At 51.7% G+C, this 19,943-nt stretch overlaps 1 protein-coding gene across 7 annotated transcripts in view; it reads left to right on the top strand.

Annotated features, from left to right (window-relative positions):
• PLEC (plectin) overlaps nt 1-19,679 on the top strand; it is a 479,139-nt gene extending 459,460 nt beyond the window's left edge. For all 7 annotated transcript variants that reach the window (XM_073680149.1, XM_073680144.1, XM_073680143.1 and 4 more), the window contains 8 exons: nt 2,136-2,314; nt 2,407-2,545; nt 4,064-4,420; nt 4,612-4,695; nt 8,482-8,586; nt 8,673-8,771; nt 9,339-12,719; nt 13,272-19,679. In XM_073680149.1, coding sequence (XP_073536250.1) covers nt 2,136-2,314; nt 2,407-2,545; nt 4,064-4,420; nt 4,612-4,695; nt 8,482-8,586; nt 8,673-8,771; nt 9,339-12,719; nt 13,272-19,577 — 10,650 coding nt within the window. In that variant the 3' untranslated portion in view covers nt 19,578-19,679. The remainder of the gene's footprint in view (nt 1-2,135; nt 2,315-2,406; nt 2,546-4,063; nt 4,421-4,611; nt 4,696-8,481; nt 8,587-8,672; nt 8,772-9,338; nt 12,720-13,271) is intronic.
• The last annotated feature ends 264 nt before the right edge of the window (nt 19,680-19,943 follow it).

Genomic DNA, 19,943 nt, shown 5'->3' with positions numbered 1-19,943 from the left:
GGGAGGGCAGAGGGGGGTCTGGTGGGTCAGGGTGGTGGGTTAGGGGAGGGCAGGGGTGTCTGGTGGGTCAGGGTGGTGGGTTAGGGGAGGGCAGAGGGGTCTGGTGGGTCAGGGTGGTGGGTTAGGGGAGGGCAGAGGGGTTTGGTGGATCAAGGTGGTGGGTTAGGGGAGGGCAGAGGGGTCTAGTGGGTCAAGGTGGTGGGTTAGGGGAGGGCAGAGGGGGGTCTGGTGGGTCAGGGTGGTGAGTTAGGGGAGAGCAGAGGGGGGTGTGGTGGGCCAGGGTGGTTGTTTACGGGAGGGCAGAGAGGTCTGGTGGATCAGGGTGGTGGGTTAGGGGAGGGCAGAGGGGTCTGGTGGGTTAGGGGAGGGCAGAGGGGTCTGGTGGGTCAGGGTGGTGGGTTAGGGGAGGGCAGAGAGGGGTTTGGTGGTTCAGGGTGGTGGGTTAGGGGAGGGCAGAGGGGTCTGGTGGGTCAGGGTGGTGGGTTAGGGGAGGGCAGAGGGGTCTGGTGGGTCAGGGTGGTGGGTTAGGGGAGGGCAGAGGGGTTTGGTGGATCAAGGTGGTGGGTTAGGGGAGGGCAGAGGGGTCTGGTGGGTTAGGAGAGGGCAGAGGGGTCAGGGTGGTGGGTTAGGGGAGGGCAGAGGGGTCTGGTGGGTCAGGGTGGTGGGTTAGGGGAGGGCAGAGGGGGGTCGGGGTGGTGGGTTAGGGGAGGGCAGAGGGGTCTGGTGGGTCAGGGTGGTGGGTTAGGGGAGGGCAGAGGGGGGTCGGGGTGGTGGGTTAGGGGAGGGCAGAGGGGTCTGGTGGGTCAGGGTGGTGGGTTAGGGGAGGGCAGAGGGGTCTAGTGGGTCAGGGTGGTGGGTTAGGGGAGGGCAGAGGGGTCTGGTGGGTCAGGGTGGTGGGTTAGGGGAGGGCAGAGGGGTCTGGTGGGTCAGGGTGGTGGGTTAGGGGAGGGCAGAGGGGTCTGGTGGGTCAGGGTGGTGGGTTAGGGGAGGGCAGAGGGGTCTAGTGGGTCAGGGTGGTGGGTTAGGGGAGGGCAGAGGGGTCTGGTGGGTCAGGGTGGTGGGTTAGGGGAGGGTAGAGGGGTTTGGTGGATCAGGGTGGTGGGTTAGGGGAGGGCAGAGGGGTCTGGTGGGTCAGGGTGGTGAGTTAGGGGAGGGCAGAGGGGTCTGGTGGATCAGGGTGGTGGGTTAGGGGAGGGCAGAGGGGTCTGGTGGATCAGGGTGGTGGGTTAGGGGAGGGCAGAGGGGTCTGGTGGATCAGGGTGGTGGGTTAGGGGAGGGCAGAGGGGTCTGGTGGATCAGGGTGGTGGGTTAGGGGAGGGAAGAGGGGTCTGGTGGGTCAAGGTGGTGGGTTAGGGGAGGGCAGAGGGGTCTGGTGGGTCAGGGTGGTGGGTTAGGGGAGGGCAGAGGGGTCTGGTGGGTCAGGGTGGTGGGTTAGGGGAGGGCAGAGGGGTCTGGTGGGTCAGGGTGGTGGGTTAGGGGAGGGCAGAGGGGGGTCTGGTGGGTCAGGGTGGTGGGTTGGAGGAGGGCAGAGGGGTCTGGGTGGTGGGTCAGAGTGGTGGGTTAGAGGAGGGCAGAGGGGTCTGGTGGGTCAGGGTGGTGGGCTGGGGAGTGTAGAGGGGTCTGGGTGGTGGGCTAGGGAGTGTAGAGGGGTCTAGGGGGTCTGGGTGGTGGGTTAGGGGAGGGCAGAAGGGGGGGTCTGGTGGGTCAGAGTGGTGGGTTAGAGGAGGGCAGAGGGGTCTGGGGGTGCAGGGTGGTGGGCTTGGGAGTGTAGAGGGGTCTGGGGGGCAGGGTGGTGGGCTTGGGAGTGTAGAGGGGTTTTGGGGGGCAGGGTGGTGTAGAGGGGTATGGGGGTGCAGGGTGGTGGGCTTGGGAGTGTAGAGGGGTTTTGGGGGGCAGGGTGGTGTAGAGGGGTGTGGGGGGGCATGGTGGTGGGCTTGGGAGTGTAGAGGGGTCTGGCAGTGACTCTGTCCCTCTCTGTGGAGATCACTTGTGTACCCGTCCAATGTATTGGGGGTCAGGAGAGGTGACGTTCGTCTGTGGGGCCGTCAGCATCCTGGTGGGTGTCCGCCTATAGACGGGGGGCCGCTTAGGGGTCGGGTCTGTGTTTTATTTGCTCTTCACTTCTATTTTCTCAGCAAATTCATTTTGAACTGGAGACAATTCAGAAGAATCTGGATAAGGTGAGCGAGAAGACGCGGAAGATCCTGAGCCAGCCCGAGCTGGGGGCGTCCGCACCGGTCCTGCGATCGGAGCATGAGATCACCCTGCAGAAGATGGACCAAGTCTACAGCCTGTCCTCCATCTACCTGGATAAGTAAGTGACCCCTGCTGTGCAGTGGAGCATTGCATACGCCACCTCTCAAGATGGAGCTGAAGAAGTTCACAAGTTGACCGTTTGTGTTCCAGACTAAAGACCATAAACTTGGTGATACGAAACACTCATGGAGCCGAGGAGGTGGTGAAGACGTATGAAGATCAGCTGAAGGAAGTTCACACTGTACCGGCTGACCTGAAGGAGCTGGAGAACAGCAAGACCGACCTGAAGGTAACGGCAGGCCGCCCGGTGTGGGGCAGATGGGACGGGAAGCGAGAATTGTGCCGAGGTGAAGATGACACTGTATGTTTGATATTATTGTGTGTGCAGTGTCGGGGTGTAGCGTTGCGGTGTGAGGGTGCAGCGTCGCGGTGTGAGGGTGCAGCGTCGCGGTGTGAGGGTGTAGCGTCGCGGTGTGAGGGTGTAGCGTCGCGGTGTGAGAGTGTAGCGTCGCTGTGTGAGGATGCTGCGCGGCGGTGTGAGGGTGCAGCATGGCACTGCGCGGCGGTGTGAGGGTGCAGCGTGGCGGTGTGCGGGTGTAGCGTTGCACAGCGTCGTGGTGTGAGGGTGCAGCGTTGCAGTGTGAGGGTGCAGCGTTGCACAGCGTTGCGGTGTGAGGGTGCAGCGTCGCACAGCGTCGCGGTGTGAGGGTTCAGCGTCGCACAGCATCGCGGTGTGAGGGTGCAGCGTGGCACAGCATCGCGGTGTGAGGGTGCAGCGTGGCACTGCGCGGCGGTGTGAGGGTGCAGCGTGGCACAGCGTGGTGGTGTGAGGGTGCAGCGTTGCATAGCGTCGCGGTGTGAGGGTGCAGCGTGGCACAGCGTCGCGGTGTGAGGGTGCAGCGTGGCACAGCTTCGCGGTGTGAGGGTGCAGCGTGGCACTGCGTGGCGGTGTGAGGGTGCAGCGTTGCGTAGCGTCGCGGTGTGAGGGTGCAGCGTGGCACAGCTTCGCGGTGTGAGGGTGCAGCGTGGCACAGCGTGGTGGTGTGAGGGTGCAGCGTTGCATAGCGTCGCGGTGTGAGGGTGCAGCGTGGCACAGCGTCGCGGTGTGAGGGTGCAGCGTGGCACTGCGTGGCGGTGCAGCCTGGCGGTGTGAGGGTGCAGCCTGGCGGTGTGGGGGTGCAGCGTGGCACTGCGCGGCGGTGTGAGGGTGCAGCATGGCACTGCGCGGCGGTGTGAGGGTGCAGCGTGGCACTGCGCGGCGGTGTGAGGGTGCAGCCTGGCGGTGTGGGGGTGCAGCGTGGCACTGCGCGGTGGTGTGAGGGTGCAGCGTGGCACTGCGCAGCGGTGTGAGGGTGCAGCGTGGCACTGCGCGGCGGTGTGAGGGTGCAGCATGGCACAGCGTCGCGGTGTGAGGGTGCAACGTGGCACTGCGTGGCGGTGTGAGGGTGCAGCGTGGCACTGCGCGGCGGTGTGAGGGTGCAGCGTGGCACTGCGCGGCGGTGTGAGGGTGCAGCGTGGCACTGCGCGGCGGTGTGAGGGTGCAGCGTGGCACAGCGTCGCGGTGTGAGGGTGCAACGTGGCACTGCGTGGCGGTGTGAGGGTGCAGCGTTGCATAGCGTCGCGGTGTGAGGGTGCAGCGTGGCACAGCTTCGCGGTGTGAGGGTGCAGCGTGGCACTGCGTGGCGGTGTGAGGGTGCAGCGTTGCGTAGCGTCGCGGTGTGAGGGTGCAGCGTGGCACAGCTTCGCGGTGTGAGGGTGCAGCGTGGCACAGCCTCGCCCTTTCTCACCCGCTGTCTTCCCTCTGCAGCGGATGCGTGGGCAGGTGGAGGGGCACCAGCCTCTCTTCAGCGGTCTGGAGAGTGACCTCAGCAAGGCGCGGGAGGTGAGTGACCAGATGCTGCGCGCACACAGCGAGCGGGACGTGGACCTGGAGAGATACAGAGAGAAGGTGCAGCAGCTGCTGGAGCGCTGGCAGGCCATCGTCCTGCAGATAGACCTGAGGCAGCGCGAACTGGAGCAGCTGGGCAAACAGCTCCGCTACTACAGGGAGAGCTACGAGTGGCTGATCCGCTGGATCCAGGACGCCAAGCAGCGGCAGGAGAAGATCCAGTCTGTGCCCATCACCGACAGCAGAACTGTGAAGGAGCAACTGCAGGAGGAGAAGGTACAGCTGGGACCGGACAGCGGGAGCTGCTGCCGTGCGGCTGATGGGGGGGCGGGTCCCCGGGTGCAGAGCGCAGCCGCTGCAGAGCGCAGCCGCTGCAGCTCCTTATAAGAGATGAATGAGGTCACCTGACCATGAGAGACTCTGCCCCTAGAGGCCGTAATAAGAAGTCTGTTACCTCCTGTCCACAGAAACTGCTGGAGGAAAGCGAGAAGAACCGCGTGAAGGTGGACGAGTGCCAGAAGTACGCCAAGCAGTACATCGACGCCATCAAGGTAAGGGGCAAAGACGCCAGAGCCGACAACCACCATTAATACCAGAGCTGCACCAAGACAGAGAGCGCAGCTCCAGAGTATAATACAGGGTAGGTAATGTATGTACACAGTGACTGCACCAGCAGAATAGTGAGTGCAGCTCTGGAGTATAATACAGGAGGTAACTCAGGATCAGTAATGTAATGTATGTACACAGTGACTGCACCAGCAGAATAGTGAGTGCAGCTCTGGAGTATAATACAGGAGGTAACTCAGGATCAGTAATGTAATGTATGTACACAGTGACTGCACCAGCAGAATAGTGAGTGCAGCTCTGGAGTATAATACAGGATGTAACTCAGGATCAGTAATGTAATGTATGTACACAGTGACTGCACCAGCAGAATAGTGAGTGCAGCTCTGGGGTATAATACAGGACGTAACTCAGGATCAGTAATGTAATGTATGTACACAGTGACTGCACCAGCAGAATAGTGAGTGCAGCTCTGGAGTATAATACAGGAGGTAACTCAGGATCAGTAATGTAATGTATGTACACAGTGACTGCACCAGCAGAATAGTGAGTGCAGCTCTGGAGTATAATACAGGATGTAACTCAGGATCAGTAATGTATGTACACAGTGACTGCACCAGCAGAATAGTGAGTGCAGCTCTGGAGTATAATACAGGATGTAACTCAGGATCAGTAATGTAATGTATGCGCACAGTGACTGCACCAGCAGAATAGTGAGTGCAGCTCTGGAGTATAATACAGGATGTAACTCAGGATCAGTAATGTAATGTATGTACACAGTGAGTGTACCAGCAGAATAGTGAGTGCAGCTCTGGAGTATAATACAGGAGGTAACCCAGGATCAGTAATGTAATGTATGTACACAGTGACTGCACCAGCAGAATAGTGAGTGCAGCTCTGGGGTATAATACAGGATGTAACTCAGGATCAGTAATGTAATGTATGTACACAGTGACTGCTCCAGCAGAATAGTGAGTGCAGCTCTGGAGTATAATACAGGATGTAACTCAGGATCAGTAATGTATGTACACAGTGACTCCACCAGCAGAATAGTGAGTGCAGCTCTGGAGAATAATACAGGATGTAACTCAGGATCAGTAATGTAATGTATGTACACAGTGACCCCACCAGCAGAATAGTGAGTGCAGCTCTGGAGTATAATACAGGATGTAACTCAGGATCAGTAATGTAATGTATGTACACAGTGACTGCTCCAGCAGAATAGTGAGTGCAGCTCTGGAGTATAATACAGGATGTAACTCAGGATCAGTAATGTATGTACACAGTGACTGCCCCAGCAGAATAGTGAGTGCAGCTCTGGAGTATAATTCAGGATGTAACTCAGGATCAGTAATGTAATGTATGTACACAGTGACTGCACCAGCAGAATAGTGAGTGCAGCTCTGGAGTATAATACAGGAGGTAACTCAGGATCAGTAATGTAATGTATGTACACAGTGACTGCACCAGCAGAATAGTGAGTGCAGCTCTGGAGTATAATACAGGATGTAACTCAGGATCAGTAATGTAATGTATGTACACAGTGACTGCACCAGCAGAATAGTGAGTGCAGCTCTGGAGAATAATACAGGATGTAACTCAGGATCAGTAATGTAATGTATGTACACAGTGACCGCACCAGCAGAATAGTGAGTGCAGCTCTGGAGTATAATACAGGAGGTAACTCAGGATCAGTAATGTAATGTATGTACACAGTGACTGCACCAGCAGAATAGTGAGTGCAGCTCTGGGGTATAATACAGGATGTAACTCAGGATCAGTAATGTAATGTATGTACACAGTGACTGCACCAACAGAATAGAGAGTGCAGCTCTGGAGTATAATACAGGATGTAACTCAGGATCAGTAATGTAATGTATGTACACAGTGACTGCACCAGCAGAATAGTGAGTGCAGCTCTGGAGTATAATACAGGAGGTAACTCAGGATCAGTAATGTAATGTATGTACACAGTGACTGTACCAGCAGAATAATGAGTGCAGCTCTGGAGTATAATACAGGAGGTAACGCAGGATCAGTAATGTAATGTATGTACACAGTGACTGCACCAGCAGAATAGTGAGTGCAGCTCTGGAGTATAATACAGGATGTAACTCCGGATCAGTAATGTAATGTATGTACACAGTGACTGCACCAGCAGAATAGTGAGTGCAGCTCTGGAGTATAATACAGGATGTAACTCAGGATCAGTAATGTAATGTATGTACACAGTGACTGCACCAGCAGAATAGCGAGTGCAGCTCTGGAGTATAATACAGGAGGTAACTCAGGATCAGTAATGTAATGTATGTACACAGTGACTGCACCAGCAGAATAGTGAGTGCAGCTCTGGAGGATAATACAGGAGGTAACTCAGGATCAGTAATGTATGTACACAGTGACTCTACCAGCAGAATAGTGAGTGCAGCTCTGGAGTATAATACAGGAGGTAACTCAGGATCAGTAATGTAATGTATGTACACAGTGACTGCACCAGCAGAATAGTGAGTGCAGCTCTGGGGTATAATTCAGGATGTAACTCAGGATCAGTAATGTAATGTATGAACACAGTGACTGCACCAGCAGAATAGTGAGTGCAGCTCTGGAGTATAATACAGGAGGTAACTCAGGATCAGTAATGTATGTACACTGTGACTGCACCAGCAGAATAGTGAGTGCAGCTCTGGAGTATAATACAGGATGTAACTCAGGATCAGTAATGTAATGTATGTACACAGTGACTGTACCAGCAGAATAGTGAGTGCAGCTCTGGAGTATAATTCAGGATGTAACTCAGGATCAGTAATGTAATGTATGTACACAGTGACTGCACCAGCAGAATAGTGAGTGCAGCTCTGGAGTGTAATACAGGAGGTAACTCAGGATCAGTAATGTAATGTATGTACACAGTGACTGCACCAGCAGAATAGTGAGTGCAGCTCTGGAGAATAATACAGGATGTAACTCAGGATCAGTAATGTAATGTATGTACACAGTGACCGCACCAGCAGAATAGTGAGTGCAGCTCTGGGGTATAATACAGGATGTAACTCAGGATCAGTAATGTAATGTATGTACACAGTGACTGCACCAGCAGAATAGTGAGTGCAGCTCTGGAGTGTAATACAGGAGGTAACTCAGGATCAGTAATGTAATGTATGTACACAGTGACTCCACCAGCAGAATAGTGAGTGCAGCTCTGGAGAATAATACAGGATGTAACTCAGGATCAGTAATGTAATGTATGTACACAGTGACCGCACCAGCAGAATAGTGAGTGCAGCTCTGGGGTATAATACAGGATGTAACTCAGGATCAGTAATGTAATGTATGTACACAGTGACTGCACCAGCAGAATAGTGAGTGCAGCTCTGGAGTATAATACAGGATGTAACTCAGGATCAGTAATGTAATGTATGTACACAGTGACTGCACCAGCAGAATAGTGAGTGCAGCTCTGGGGTATAATACAGGATGTAACTCAGGATCAGTAATGTAATGTATGTACACAGTGACTGCACCAGCAGAATAGTGAGTGCAGCTCTGGGGTATAATTCAGGAGGTAACTCAGGATCAGTAATGTAATGTATGTACACAGTGACTGCACCAGCAGAATAGTGAGTGCAGCTCTGGGGTATAATACAGGATGTAACTCAGGATCAGTAATGTAATGTATGTACACAGTGACTGCACCAGCAGAATAGTGAGTGCAGCTCTGGGGTATAATTCAGGATGGTGGTCCTGGTGCTGAATACTGTTTCCTTACGTTCCAGGACTTTGAGCTGCAGCTGGTGACATATAAAGCTCAGGTGGAGCCGGTGGCATCTCCTGTCAAGAAGCCCAAAGTGCAGTCTACATCTGACAACATCATCCAGGAGGTGCGGGCGCTGCGGCGGGTTCAGATGGGCATTGCCCTCCTGCCTGGCATGCATTGCGGAGCCTGATGATGTCTTTTCTCTCGTAGTACGTGGAGCTCCGCACCAAGTACAGTGAACTCACCACCCTGACCAGCCAGTACATCAAGTTCATCACCGAGACGCTGCGCCGCCTGGAGGAAGAGGAGGTATGAGCCTGAGTTGTAGCCAGTGCTTGTGGTACTGGTGCCCAGGATCCTGGCATACCCTCCTCTATCAGTCTGCAATACCGGGCACGGCGCACATTTCGGGTCTTTCGGACAAGGCTCATATTTATAGCGATCCTGTGAATGTATAAATGTCTGCCCTCCCGTGAGCGCTGCGGCACCTCCTGCCCCCAGAGCTGTACTATGCCCGTCACATGCCACGCTGGACGGTGTGCTCATAGTATTGGGGTAACACACTGCCATCCGATGTCCATGTACAGTGAAGCGGGGGTTGTGACGTCTGTGACTCCGGAAAGTATTTCACTTTAACTGTATATTTTTCTACCCACCACAAGGTGTCGGGTACTGCTGCCCCTCCACATGCACCCTCATCCCTCGTGTCAGCCATTGTTCTTAGTTTTGTTTGCTTTTGATCATATGATTATTTTTTCCATCTGTTTTATTTTTCTTTTTTCTTTTCCTTTTTTTTGTCTCCATTACCCCTCTCCACCCCTCTCTACCCGTCCTCTATCCGTCCCCCCTCTCTCTTCCCACCCCACCCTCCTTCAGAGAGCGGCAGAGAAGCTGAAAGAAGAGGAGAGGAGGAAGCTGGCAGAGGTGGAGGCCCAGCTGGAGAAGCAGAAGCAGTTAGCCGAGGCCCACGCTCAGGCCAAAGCCCTGGCAGAAAAAGAGGCCTTAGAGTTGCGACTGAACATGCAAGAAGAGGTCACCAAACGGCAGGTGGTGGCTGTCGACGCCGAGCAGCAGAAGAAGAACATTCAGCAGGAGCTGCATCAGATGAAGCAAAACTCTGAAACCGAGATCAAGGCCAAGGTGAAACTCATTGAAGAGGCCGAGTACAACCGCAGGAAAGTGGAGGAGGAGATCAGGATCATCCGACTGCAGCTGGAAACCAGTCAAAAGCAAAAGTCAGGTGCTGAAGATGAGCTAAAGGCACTGAGGGAACGAGCAGAGGAGGCAGAGAGACAGAAGAAACTGGCCCAGGAGGAGGCTGAGCGTTTAAGAAAACAGGTGAAGGATGAGGCCCAGAAGAAGCGAGAGGCAGAGGATGAGCTACAGCGCAAGATCCAAGCGGAGAAAGACGCAGCCAGAGAGAAACAAAAGGCTCTAGATGACCTGGAGAAACTGAGGCTTCAAGCTGAGGAGGCCGAGAGGAGGATGAAACAAGCCGAGCTGGAGAAGGAGAGACAGATCAAACAAGCTCATGATATGGCCCAACAGAGCGCTGATGCCGAGCTACAGAGCAAACGCATGTCCTTCCTGGAGAAGACCACCCAACTGGAAATGTCCCTACAGCAGGAACATATCACCGTTACCCACCTGCAAGAGGAGGCTGAGCGTCTCAAGAGGCAGCAGTTAGAGGCCGAAAATGCAAAGGAGGAGGCCGAGCGAGAGCTGGAAAAATGGAGGCAAAAAGCCAATGAAGCTCTGAGGCTACGGCTACAGGCAGAGGAAATCGCTCATAAGAAAGCTCTCGCCCAAGAAGAAGCAGAGAAACAGAAAGAAGATGCTGAGAGAGAGGCCCGCAAGAGAACCAAAGCAGAGGAGTCTGCGCTCCGCCAGAAGGATCTGGCAGAGGAAGAGCTGGAGAAACAGAGAAAGTTGGCTGAAGAAACGGCTTCCCATAAACTTTCTGCCGAACAAGAACTCATCCGGCTGAAGGCAGAAGTGGAAAGTGGCGAACAGCAACGCATTGTCCTGGAGGAGGATCTGTTCCGCCTCAAGAATGAAGTCAGTGAAGCAATCCAAAGAAGAAGAGGTCTGGAAGATGAACTCGCCAAGGTCCGTGCTGAAATGGAGATCCTTCTGAAGGCCAAGGCTAAAGCAGAAGAAGAGACTCGTTCTGCAAGTGAGAAGTCTAAGCAGATGTTGGAAGAGGAAGCAGACAAGCTGAGAGATCTTGCCGAAGAAGCCGCCAGGTTACGAGCCCTCTCAGAAGAGGCCAAGAGGCAAAGACAATTAGCAGAAGAAGAAGCCACGCGGCAAAGAGCAGAAGCCGAAAGGATCCTGAAAGAAAAGCTTGCTGCCATCAACGAGGCCACGCGGTTAAAGACAGAGGCTGAGATTGCATTGAAGGAGAAGGAGGCGGAGAATGAGCGCCTTAGAAGACTGGCAGAAGATGAAGCTTATCAAAGAAAACTGCTTGAGGAGCAAGCCACCCAACACAAGCAAGACATCGAAGAGAAGATCCTGCTGCTCAAACAATCCTCCGAGAATGAGCTGGAAAGGCAAAAGAACATTGTGGATGAGACCGTGAAGCAGAGGAGGATCATCGAAGAAGAGATCCGCATTCTGAAAATAAACTTCGAAAAGGCCTCGGTTGGCAAATCCGACTTGGAGATAGAACTTCAAAAACTGAAAAACATTGCAGACGAAACTCAAAAAAGCAAGGAAAAGGCAGAGCAAGAAGCGGAAATGCAAAGACGACTGGCTCTAGAGGAGGAGGCCAGACGCAAAGAAGCTGAAGAGAAGGTCAAGAAGATCGTTGCTGCTGAACAGGAGGCAGCAAGGCAGAGGAAAGTAGCTCTAGAAGAAGTGGAGAGACTGAAGTCTAAGGCTGAAGAGGCCAAAGCTCAGAAGGAACTAGCTGAGAAAGAGGCGGAAAGGCAAATTCAGCTCGCTCAAGATGCCGCCAGGAACAAAATTGCTGCCGAAGAAAAAGCATATATGGCTGCCGTGCAACAGAAAGAGCAGGAACTGATGCAAACACGAATCCAGGAGCAGAGCATCCTTGATAAGCTGAAAGAAGAGGCTGAGAAGGCCAAGCGAGCAGCAGAGGAAGCCGAGCGAGCTAAGGTAAGGGCCGAACATGAAGCCGCACTGTCACGTCAGCAGGCAGAGGAAGCTGATCGCCTGAAGCAGAAGGCAGAGGACGAGGCCCAAACCAAGGCTCAAGCCCAGGAAGATGCTGAGCAGATCCGCAAAGAGGCAGAGCTGGAAGCTGCTAAGAGAGCCCAGGCCGAGCAGGCAGCGCTGAAGCTCAAACAGCTGGCCGATGCCGAAATGGAGAAACATAAGAAATTTGCCGAAAAAACTGTCAAACAGAAGGAACAGGTAGAAGGTGAACTGACTAAAGTCCGACTTCAACTGGAGGAAACTGACCACCATAAAACCATTCTAGATGAGGAGCTGGGACGTCTGAAAGAAGAAGTGACTGAGTCCCTGAGGCAAAAGAAATCGGTGGAAGACGAACTCTTCAAAGTCAAAATACAGATGGAAGAGCTGGTGAAACTGAAAGTCCGTATAGAAGAGGAAAACAAGATTCTTATAATGAAAGACAAAGACAACACGCAAAAATTCCTTGTCGAGGAAGCCGAGAAGATGAAACAGGTAGCAGAGGAGGCTGCCCGACTGAGCATAGAGGCCCAGGAGGCTGCGCGACTACGCAAGCTCGCCGAGGACAACCTCAATGAGCAGCGAGCCTTAGCTGAAAAGATGCTCAAAGAGAAGATGCAAGCTGTTCAAGAAGCCACCCGTCTGAAAGCCGAAGCGGAGATGCTACAGAAACAGAAGGAACTGGCCATGGAGCAAGCTAAGAAACTCCAAGAAGACAAGGAGCAGATGCAGCAGCAACTAGCTGAGGAGACCGAAGGCTTCCAAAAGACCCTAGAGGCCGAACGTCGACGACAGCTCGACATAAGTGCTGAAGCCGAACGCCTTAAAATACAAGTGGTGGAAATGAGTAAAGCCCAAGCCAAAGCCGAAGAAGATGCCAAGAAGTTCAGGAAACAGGCGGAAGAAATCAGTGAGAGGTTACACCGAACAGAACTGACGACCAAAGAGAAGATGACTGTGGTGCAAACCCTGGAGATACAGAGACAACACAGTGATAAGGAGGCAGATGACCTGCGAAAAGCCATTGCTGATCTCGAGAAGGAGAAGGAGAAGCTGAAGAAGGAGGCTGAGCTGCTGCAGAGGAAGTCCGAAGAGGTACCCAATTATTATATTACATGCACTCCTGTGTTTTATGCACCAAGCCCCCCATCCTCTTTAGTTTAATATTGTTCATTTCTATCATTTTTGTTTTTGGCCATTTCTTGTGCAGTACGTAGTCCTTGTTCTTCCTGCTGCAGGTACCTGTAAAGGTGGCCATAGACCCATCGCATGTCCAACTGCCCCTAATTACTTCCACATTGTGCAGGGGGATAAGAGACCCCCAGGCTCATCTGATGCCACCAATGTCTGGGGAATGAAAGCCGAGATCAGGGACAACACAGAGCTTAGATTGCCGGCATCTCACCAACCAGGACAAGTATGGTCTCTCTAGTGTTAAAGAGGGGGCCTAAGAGAAAAAACAGTCATCCATCTCATTAGGGCCATGCTGCCAGAGCAAGACTCCTCCTCATAGGGGGTCATGTAGGGACCCCTGTCATGTTGGTGAGCCATTAAGCCTTGGGTTGTGCAGATAGGCATGTCCTCATATTTTTCAATCCTGTGTTGTTTTTTTCCTTCACTTAATCCTTCTGATCCGTTCCTTTACAGATGGAGATTGCTCAACGGGAACAGCTACGGCAAGAGACGCAGACGCTCCAGTCCACATTCCTGTCTGAGAAGCAAATCCTGGTCCAGAAAGAAAAGTACATTGAAGAAGAGAAGGCCAAACTGGAGAAACTCTTCAATCAAGAGGTGAACAAAGCCCAAAGCCTGAAAGCTGAGCGAGAACGCCAGCTGCAACAGCTGGAGGAGGAGAAGCGACTTCTTCAGATCAGCATGGACGATGCTGTCAGGAGGCACCTTGACGCGGAAGACAAGGTGCGGCAGAAACAAGATGAGCTGCAGCAGCTGGATAGGATGAGGCTCGAACAAGAGAAGCTGCTGGAGGAAGAAAACCGAAAACTGAGGGAAAGGCTGCAACAAATGGAACAAGAACATAGAACAGCCTTGGAAAAAACCAAAGAGATCGTGATTCACAAGGAAACCGTCATAACCCAGACCAGATCCTTGCAGAATGGAAGAGATTTAATGGACGGGTCCCTACAGAACGGTGAACAAGAAAATGCATTCGATGGCCTAAGACAGAAAGTATCTGCCAACAAACTGTATGAGGCTGGTATACTGACCAAAGACATGCTGGACAAACTGGCGTCCAAGCAAGTGTCTGTGGGTGACATCTCTCAGCGCGAAGACATCAGGAAATACCTCCAAGGAAAGAGCAGCATCGCTGGACTACTACTCAAACCCAACAATGAAAAGATCAGCATCTACAATGCCATGAAGAAGAGGCTGGTCACACCAGGCACCGCACTTATTCTACTGGAAGCCCAGGCTGCCTCCGGATATATCATCGACCCAGTGAGGAACAAGTACCTGACGGTCAGCGAGGCGGTGAAAGAAAACGTCATCGGGCCTGAAATCCACAATAAGATGCTGTCCGCAGAGAGGGCCATTACTGGCTACAAGGATCCCTACACTGGAGAAAAAATATCCCTCTTCCAAGCCATGAAGAAAGACTTAATTGTGAAGGACCATGGAATACGACTGCTCGAAGCCCAGATTGCCACTGGAGGCATCGTAGACCCAGTCAACAGTCACCGTCTGCCTCTGGACATTGCCTATAATCGAGGCTACTTTGATGAAGAAATGAACACTGTCTTGTCGGATCCTACAGACGACACCAAAGGCTTCTTCGACCCCAACACACAAGAGAATCTCACCTATTTACAGCTAATGGACAGATGTGTGATCGACCCGGAGACCAAGTTGTGCCTTTTGCCTCTGACCGATAAAGCTGGAAAAGGAGAACTTGTCTACACCGATTCAGAAGCCAAAGACGTGTTCAAGAAAGCCACAGTTTCAGTTCCTTTTGGCAAATTCCAAGGAAAAAGTGTCACCATCTGGGAAATTATCAATTCCGAATATTTCACGGAAGAACAGAGACGGGAATTGTTACGACAGTATAAAACTGGCAAAATCACTGTGGAAAAAATTATCAAGATCATAATTACTGTAGTGGAAGAAAATGAAGCGAAAAAGCAGATGTGCTTCGACGGGCTAAGAAGTCCCGTCCCGGCAGCAGAACTGGTCGAGAGCAAGATCATCGATAACGACCTGTTCAACCAGCTCCATCAAGGCAAAAAGTCTGTAAAAGAGGTTTCTGAGGTAGATGCGGTGAAGAAATATCTAACTGGAAGCACGGCCATAGCTGGCGTCCAGGTGGAGAAATCTGGTGAGAAGCTAAGCTTCTATGACGCCATTAGGAAGAACCTCCTGAAGCCCGCTACCGCTCTCAACCTCCTGGAGGCTCAGGCCGGCACTGGCTTCATCATCCACCCAGCAAATAGTGAACTACTCCCAGTAGATGAGGCTGTCAAGGCAGGAATTGTTGGTCCCGAATACCATGAAAAGCTGCTGTCTGCAGAAAAAGCTGTGACGGGCTACAAGGATCCATACACCGGGCAAACGCTGTCTCTGTTCCAGGCTCTAAAGAAGGGGCTCATACCAAAGGACAGCGGCATTCGACTCTTAGATGCACAATTGGCAACTGGTGGCATAATAGATCCAGTAAGCAGCCACCGACTTCCACTAGAGATAGCTTACAAGAGAGGTCACCTAGACGAGGAGACAACCAAAATCCTGTCCGAGCCGGTGGATGAAAACACTGGCTTCTATGATCCAAACAGTCAAGAAATCCTCTCTTACGCCCAACTGCAGAAGAAGTGCAAGTTGGACAAGAAAAGTGGTAACTTGTTACTTCCCCTGTCCGAACAAGCCATACAGTCTCAACTGGAGGAGGTCTACACCGACTCTCAAGCCAAGGAAGCCTTCGATAAAGCTACAGTCGAGGTCCCCGTTGGCAGCTTCAAAGGAAAAACCATTACTCTGTGGGAGTTGATCCATTCTGAATATTTCACAGAAGAGCAAAGGAGGGAGCTCCTGCGACAGTATAAGACGGGGAAAGTAACCATCGAGAAAATAATCAAAATTATGATTACCATTGTGGAGGAAAGTGAGACTAAGAGGCAGCAGCGCCTCACCTTCACAGGCCTCCGGGCTCCCGTTCCTGCTAATGAACTTCTTGAGGCCAATATTATCGATAAGACTCAGTTTGAGCAGCTGAAAGAAGGGAAGAAGTCAGTAAAGGAAATCTCTGAGACCGACTCGGTCAAGAGATATCTCCAGGGAAGTGACTGCATTGCTGGCGTCTACTTAGAAGAGAACAAACTAAAAATGAACATCTACCAAGCTATGAAGAGAAGCATGCTGAGGCCCGGGACTGCTCTGGTTCTCCTGGAGGCACAAGCCTCCACTGGTTTTATCATAGATCCAGTAAAGAACCAGAAATTCTACGTGAACGAGGCAGTGAAAGCTGGAGTTGTCGGACCGGAGCTGCACGAAAAACTACTGTCTGCTGAAAAAGCTGTTACAGGGTACAAAGACCCCTACTCTGGTAACACCATCTCTGTCTTCGAAGCAATGCAAAAAGGCTTAATTCTCAGAGACCATGGAATACGCATCTTGGAAGCTCAGATTGCCACCGGTGGAATCATTGACCCCGTTCACAGCCACAGAGTCCCCGTCGAGGTGGCCTACAAACGAGGTTACTTTGATGAAGCCATGAACAAGATCCTGTCTGATCCCACCGATGACACCAAAGGATTCTTCGATCCCAACACTCAGGAGAACTTGACTTACTTGCAACTGAAAGAGAGATGCATTAAGGATCCAGAAACAGGTCTGACTCTTCTTCCCTTGAAGAAAACCGAAAAACCTGCAGCAGCTGAAAGTAGTAAAGTGTACAGCGAGGCCGAGACCAAGAAAGTGTTTGAAGAGACGACGGTGGATATTCCAGCTGGAAGCATGGCCGGCTCCTCGATGACCATCTGGGAGCTTATGCAGTCCGATCTGCTTCCAAAAGAGGAAAGGGAGCGGCTGATGGCCGAGTTCCAAGCTGGTCGCCTGACCAAGGAGCGTATGATTATCATCATCATAGAGATCATTGAGAAAACGGAAATCATTCATCAGCAAGAGCTGTATTCCTATGACTTTATCCGCCGCCGCATTACAGCTGAAGATATGTACGAGTCCAGGCTCATAACACTGGAAATGTACAACATGCTCAAGCAAGGAACCAAGACTATCAAAGAAATCATCCAAATCGAGACGGTCTGGAGATATCTGTATGGAACCGGATGTGTTGCGGGTCTACAGATGCCAGCTTCTAAGGAAAGCATCACGATCTACCAGGCAATGAAGAAGGGGTTCATTACTCCAGATGTGGCTTTTCTGCTGCTGGATGCCCAAGCGGCCACTGGCTTTATGGTCGACCCTGTGAAGAATGAATTGTTAACCGTAGATGAGGCGGTTAGAAAGGGCGTTGTAGGACCTGAAATTCACGATCGGCTTCTCTCTGCAGAAAGAGCAGTAACCGGATACAGAGATCCCTACACTGAGCAGATGATTTCCATTTTCCAAGCCATGAAGAAGGATTTGATCCCGTCTGATCAAGCTTTGAGATTGCTTGATGCCCAGATAGCTACAGGAGGTGTCATCGATCCCCGCTTTGGATTCCATATTTCTAATGATGTTGCCTACACGCGTGGTTATCTCAACAAGGAGACTCTCGATATGTTGTCAGAGCCAAGTGAGGTCCGCAGCTACGTGGACCCTTCCACGGACGAGAAACTCAGTTACTCACAGCTGCTGAAGAGGTGCCGAAGAGATGAAAAAAGCAATCTTCTCATCTTGCCACTGGCAGACAAGAGGAAACTAACATTCAAAGGTTTGAGGAAAGAGATTTCCATGGAAGAGCTGATTAGATCGAATATCATGGATGCAGCAACCGCCCAGCAGTTACAAGAAGGTTTAACATCTATTGAAGAAGTGTCAAGAAACCTCCAGAAGTTCCTGGAAGGCACAAGTTGTATCGCTGGTGTCTACGTGGAAGCTACAAAGGAAAGGTACTCCATCTACCAAGCCATGAAGAAAGGCATGATCAGGCCGGGCACGGCATTCGAGTTACTCGAAGCCCAAGCAGCCACAGGCTACGTCATCGATCCGATCAAGTGTCTGAAGTTGGCTGTTGAAGATGCAGTCAGGATGGGCATTGTGGGGCCAGAATTCAAGGATAAGCTGCTGTCTGCGGAGCGAGCGGTGACTGGATACAAGGATCCATACTCTGGAAAGCTCATCTCTCTCTTCCAAGCAATGAAGAAAGGACTGATACTGAAGGACCACGGCATTCGTCTGCTGGAAGCCCAGATTGCCACTGGCGGTATTATTGATCCAGAAGAAAGCCATCGCCTGCCAGTGGAAACCGCATACAAGAGAGGTCTGTTTGATGAAGAGATGAATGAGATCCTCTCTGATCCCAGTGATGATACTAAAGGATTCTTTGATCCCAACACAGAGGAAAATCTGACTTACCTCCAGTTAATGGAAAGATGCATGACTGACCCAGATACTGGACTTTGTCTCCTGCCTCTGAAAGAAAAGAAGCGGGAGAGAAAGACTTCATCCAAGTCTTCAGTCCGTAAAAGAAGAGTAGTCATTGTAGATCCAGAGACCGGGAAAGAAATGTCTGTGTATGAAGCTTATCGCAAAGGACTTATCGACCAGCAGACCTACATCGAGCTGTCCGAACAGGAGTGTGAGTGGGAGGAAGTCACCATCTCCTCGTCCGATGGAGTAGTAAAATCAATCATCACAGACAGGCGCTCGGGACGACAGTATGATATAGATGATGCCATTTCCAAAGGTCTCATTGACCAATCTTCTCTGGACCAGTATCGTGCTGGGACCTTATCCATCACAGAGTTTGCAGACATGCTCTCCGGTAACATGAGTGGATTCCGATCAAGATCCTCCTCTGTGGGCTCTTCGTCCTCCTACACTGCCAGTCCTGCTAAACGGGATCAGCTACCATCGTGGAGTGATCCATCTGAAGAGACCGGCCCTATAGCTGGTATAGTGGACACGGATACATTAGAGAAGGTCTCCATCACTGAAGCCATGCACCGCAACCTGGTGGACAACATAACTGGTCAGAGACTTCTGGAAGCCCAGGCCTGCACCGGAGGCATCATTGACCCCATCACAGGAGAGAAGTTCTCAGTGGCCGACGCAGTCAACAAGGGTCTAGTGGACAAAATAATGGTGGACAGAATAAACCTGGCCCAGAAAGCCTACAATGGCTTTGAAGATCCAAGAACAAAGACAAAAATGTCAGCAGCCCAAGCTTTAAAGAAGGGCTGGCTTTATTATGAAGCCGGACAACGCTTCTTAGAAGTGCAATATCTCACAGGTGGCCTTATAGAGCCTGATGTCTCTGGACGGGTCAGTCTAGAGGATGCCCTCCGCAAGGGAACCATAGACTCCCGCACGGCTCAAAAACTACGAGATGTCAATACTTACTCCAAATATCTTACCTGTCCTAAAACCAAACTGAAGATATCCTACAGAGAAGCAATGGAGAAGAGCATGGTAGAAGATGGCACTGGTCTGAGACTCCTGGAAGCCTCCTCACAATCCAGCAAGGGTTACTATAGTCCCTACAACGCGAGCGGTCCTGGCTCAGCCTCCGGTTCTCGATCAGGATCTAGAACCGGTTCCAGATCAGGTTCACGTAGAGGCAGCATCGACGCCACAGGCAACTCCAGTTTCACAATGAATTTCTCGTCTTCCTCTTACACCTCATCCAGCTATGGCCGAAGATACACCAGCGGATCACAACACGCACCTTTGGACGCAGCAGAAGTGGTCAGCGCTCTGTTGAATCTACGTCTAAGCTGCGGCCAGGAGTCAAAAAGAGGGTCGGACATGTTGGCGACCCTGGTGCCCGGTCTGGTATAGAGAAAGCAATATGCACCCTAAATCCATGAACTTGAATCCTGGTTCCTGCTCTGCATGTGGTGAAGCTTTAATGGACTTTATTATTTTATAAATCTCTATCTCATTTTCTGCCTCTTTTTAATTGTACTTCACAGCAGCAGTGCCTGACATTATAACCAAAAGCGTAGTAATCGGCCTGATTTCCAGCCTTGTTCCTAGGATGTAATTTGTATATTAAGAGATGACTACGAGAACACTATTGCCCGCTCGAAACCCTCGCACTAACAGATGCCAATGCAGAGCAGTGACTACCCACCTCCAGCAGCCAGCAATTAATGCTGATCATGCCCTCCTCCCCAAGACCCCAATCATTCAAGCCTCGAGAGC

Source organism: Phyllobates terribilis, unplaced genomic scaffold (assembly GCF_046119375.1).
Source record: "Phyllobates terribilis strain yellow unplaced genomic scaffold, ASM4611937v1 Scaffold_4__5_contigs__length_816908805, whole genome shotgun sequence".
NCBI lineage: Eukaryota > Metazoa > Chordata > Amphibia > Anura > Dendrobatidae > Phyllobates > Phyllobates terribilis.
The sequence above is the reverse complement of the archived record's forward strand: the minus strand, read 5'-3'. Positions and strand labels throughout refer to the sequence as shown.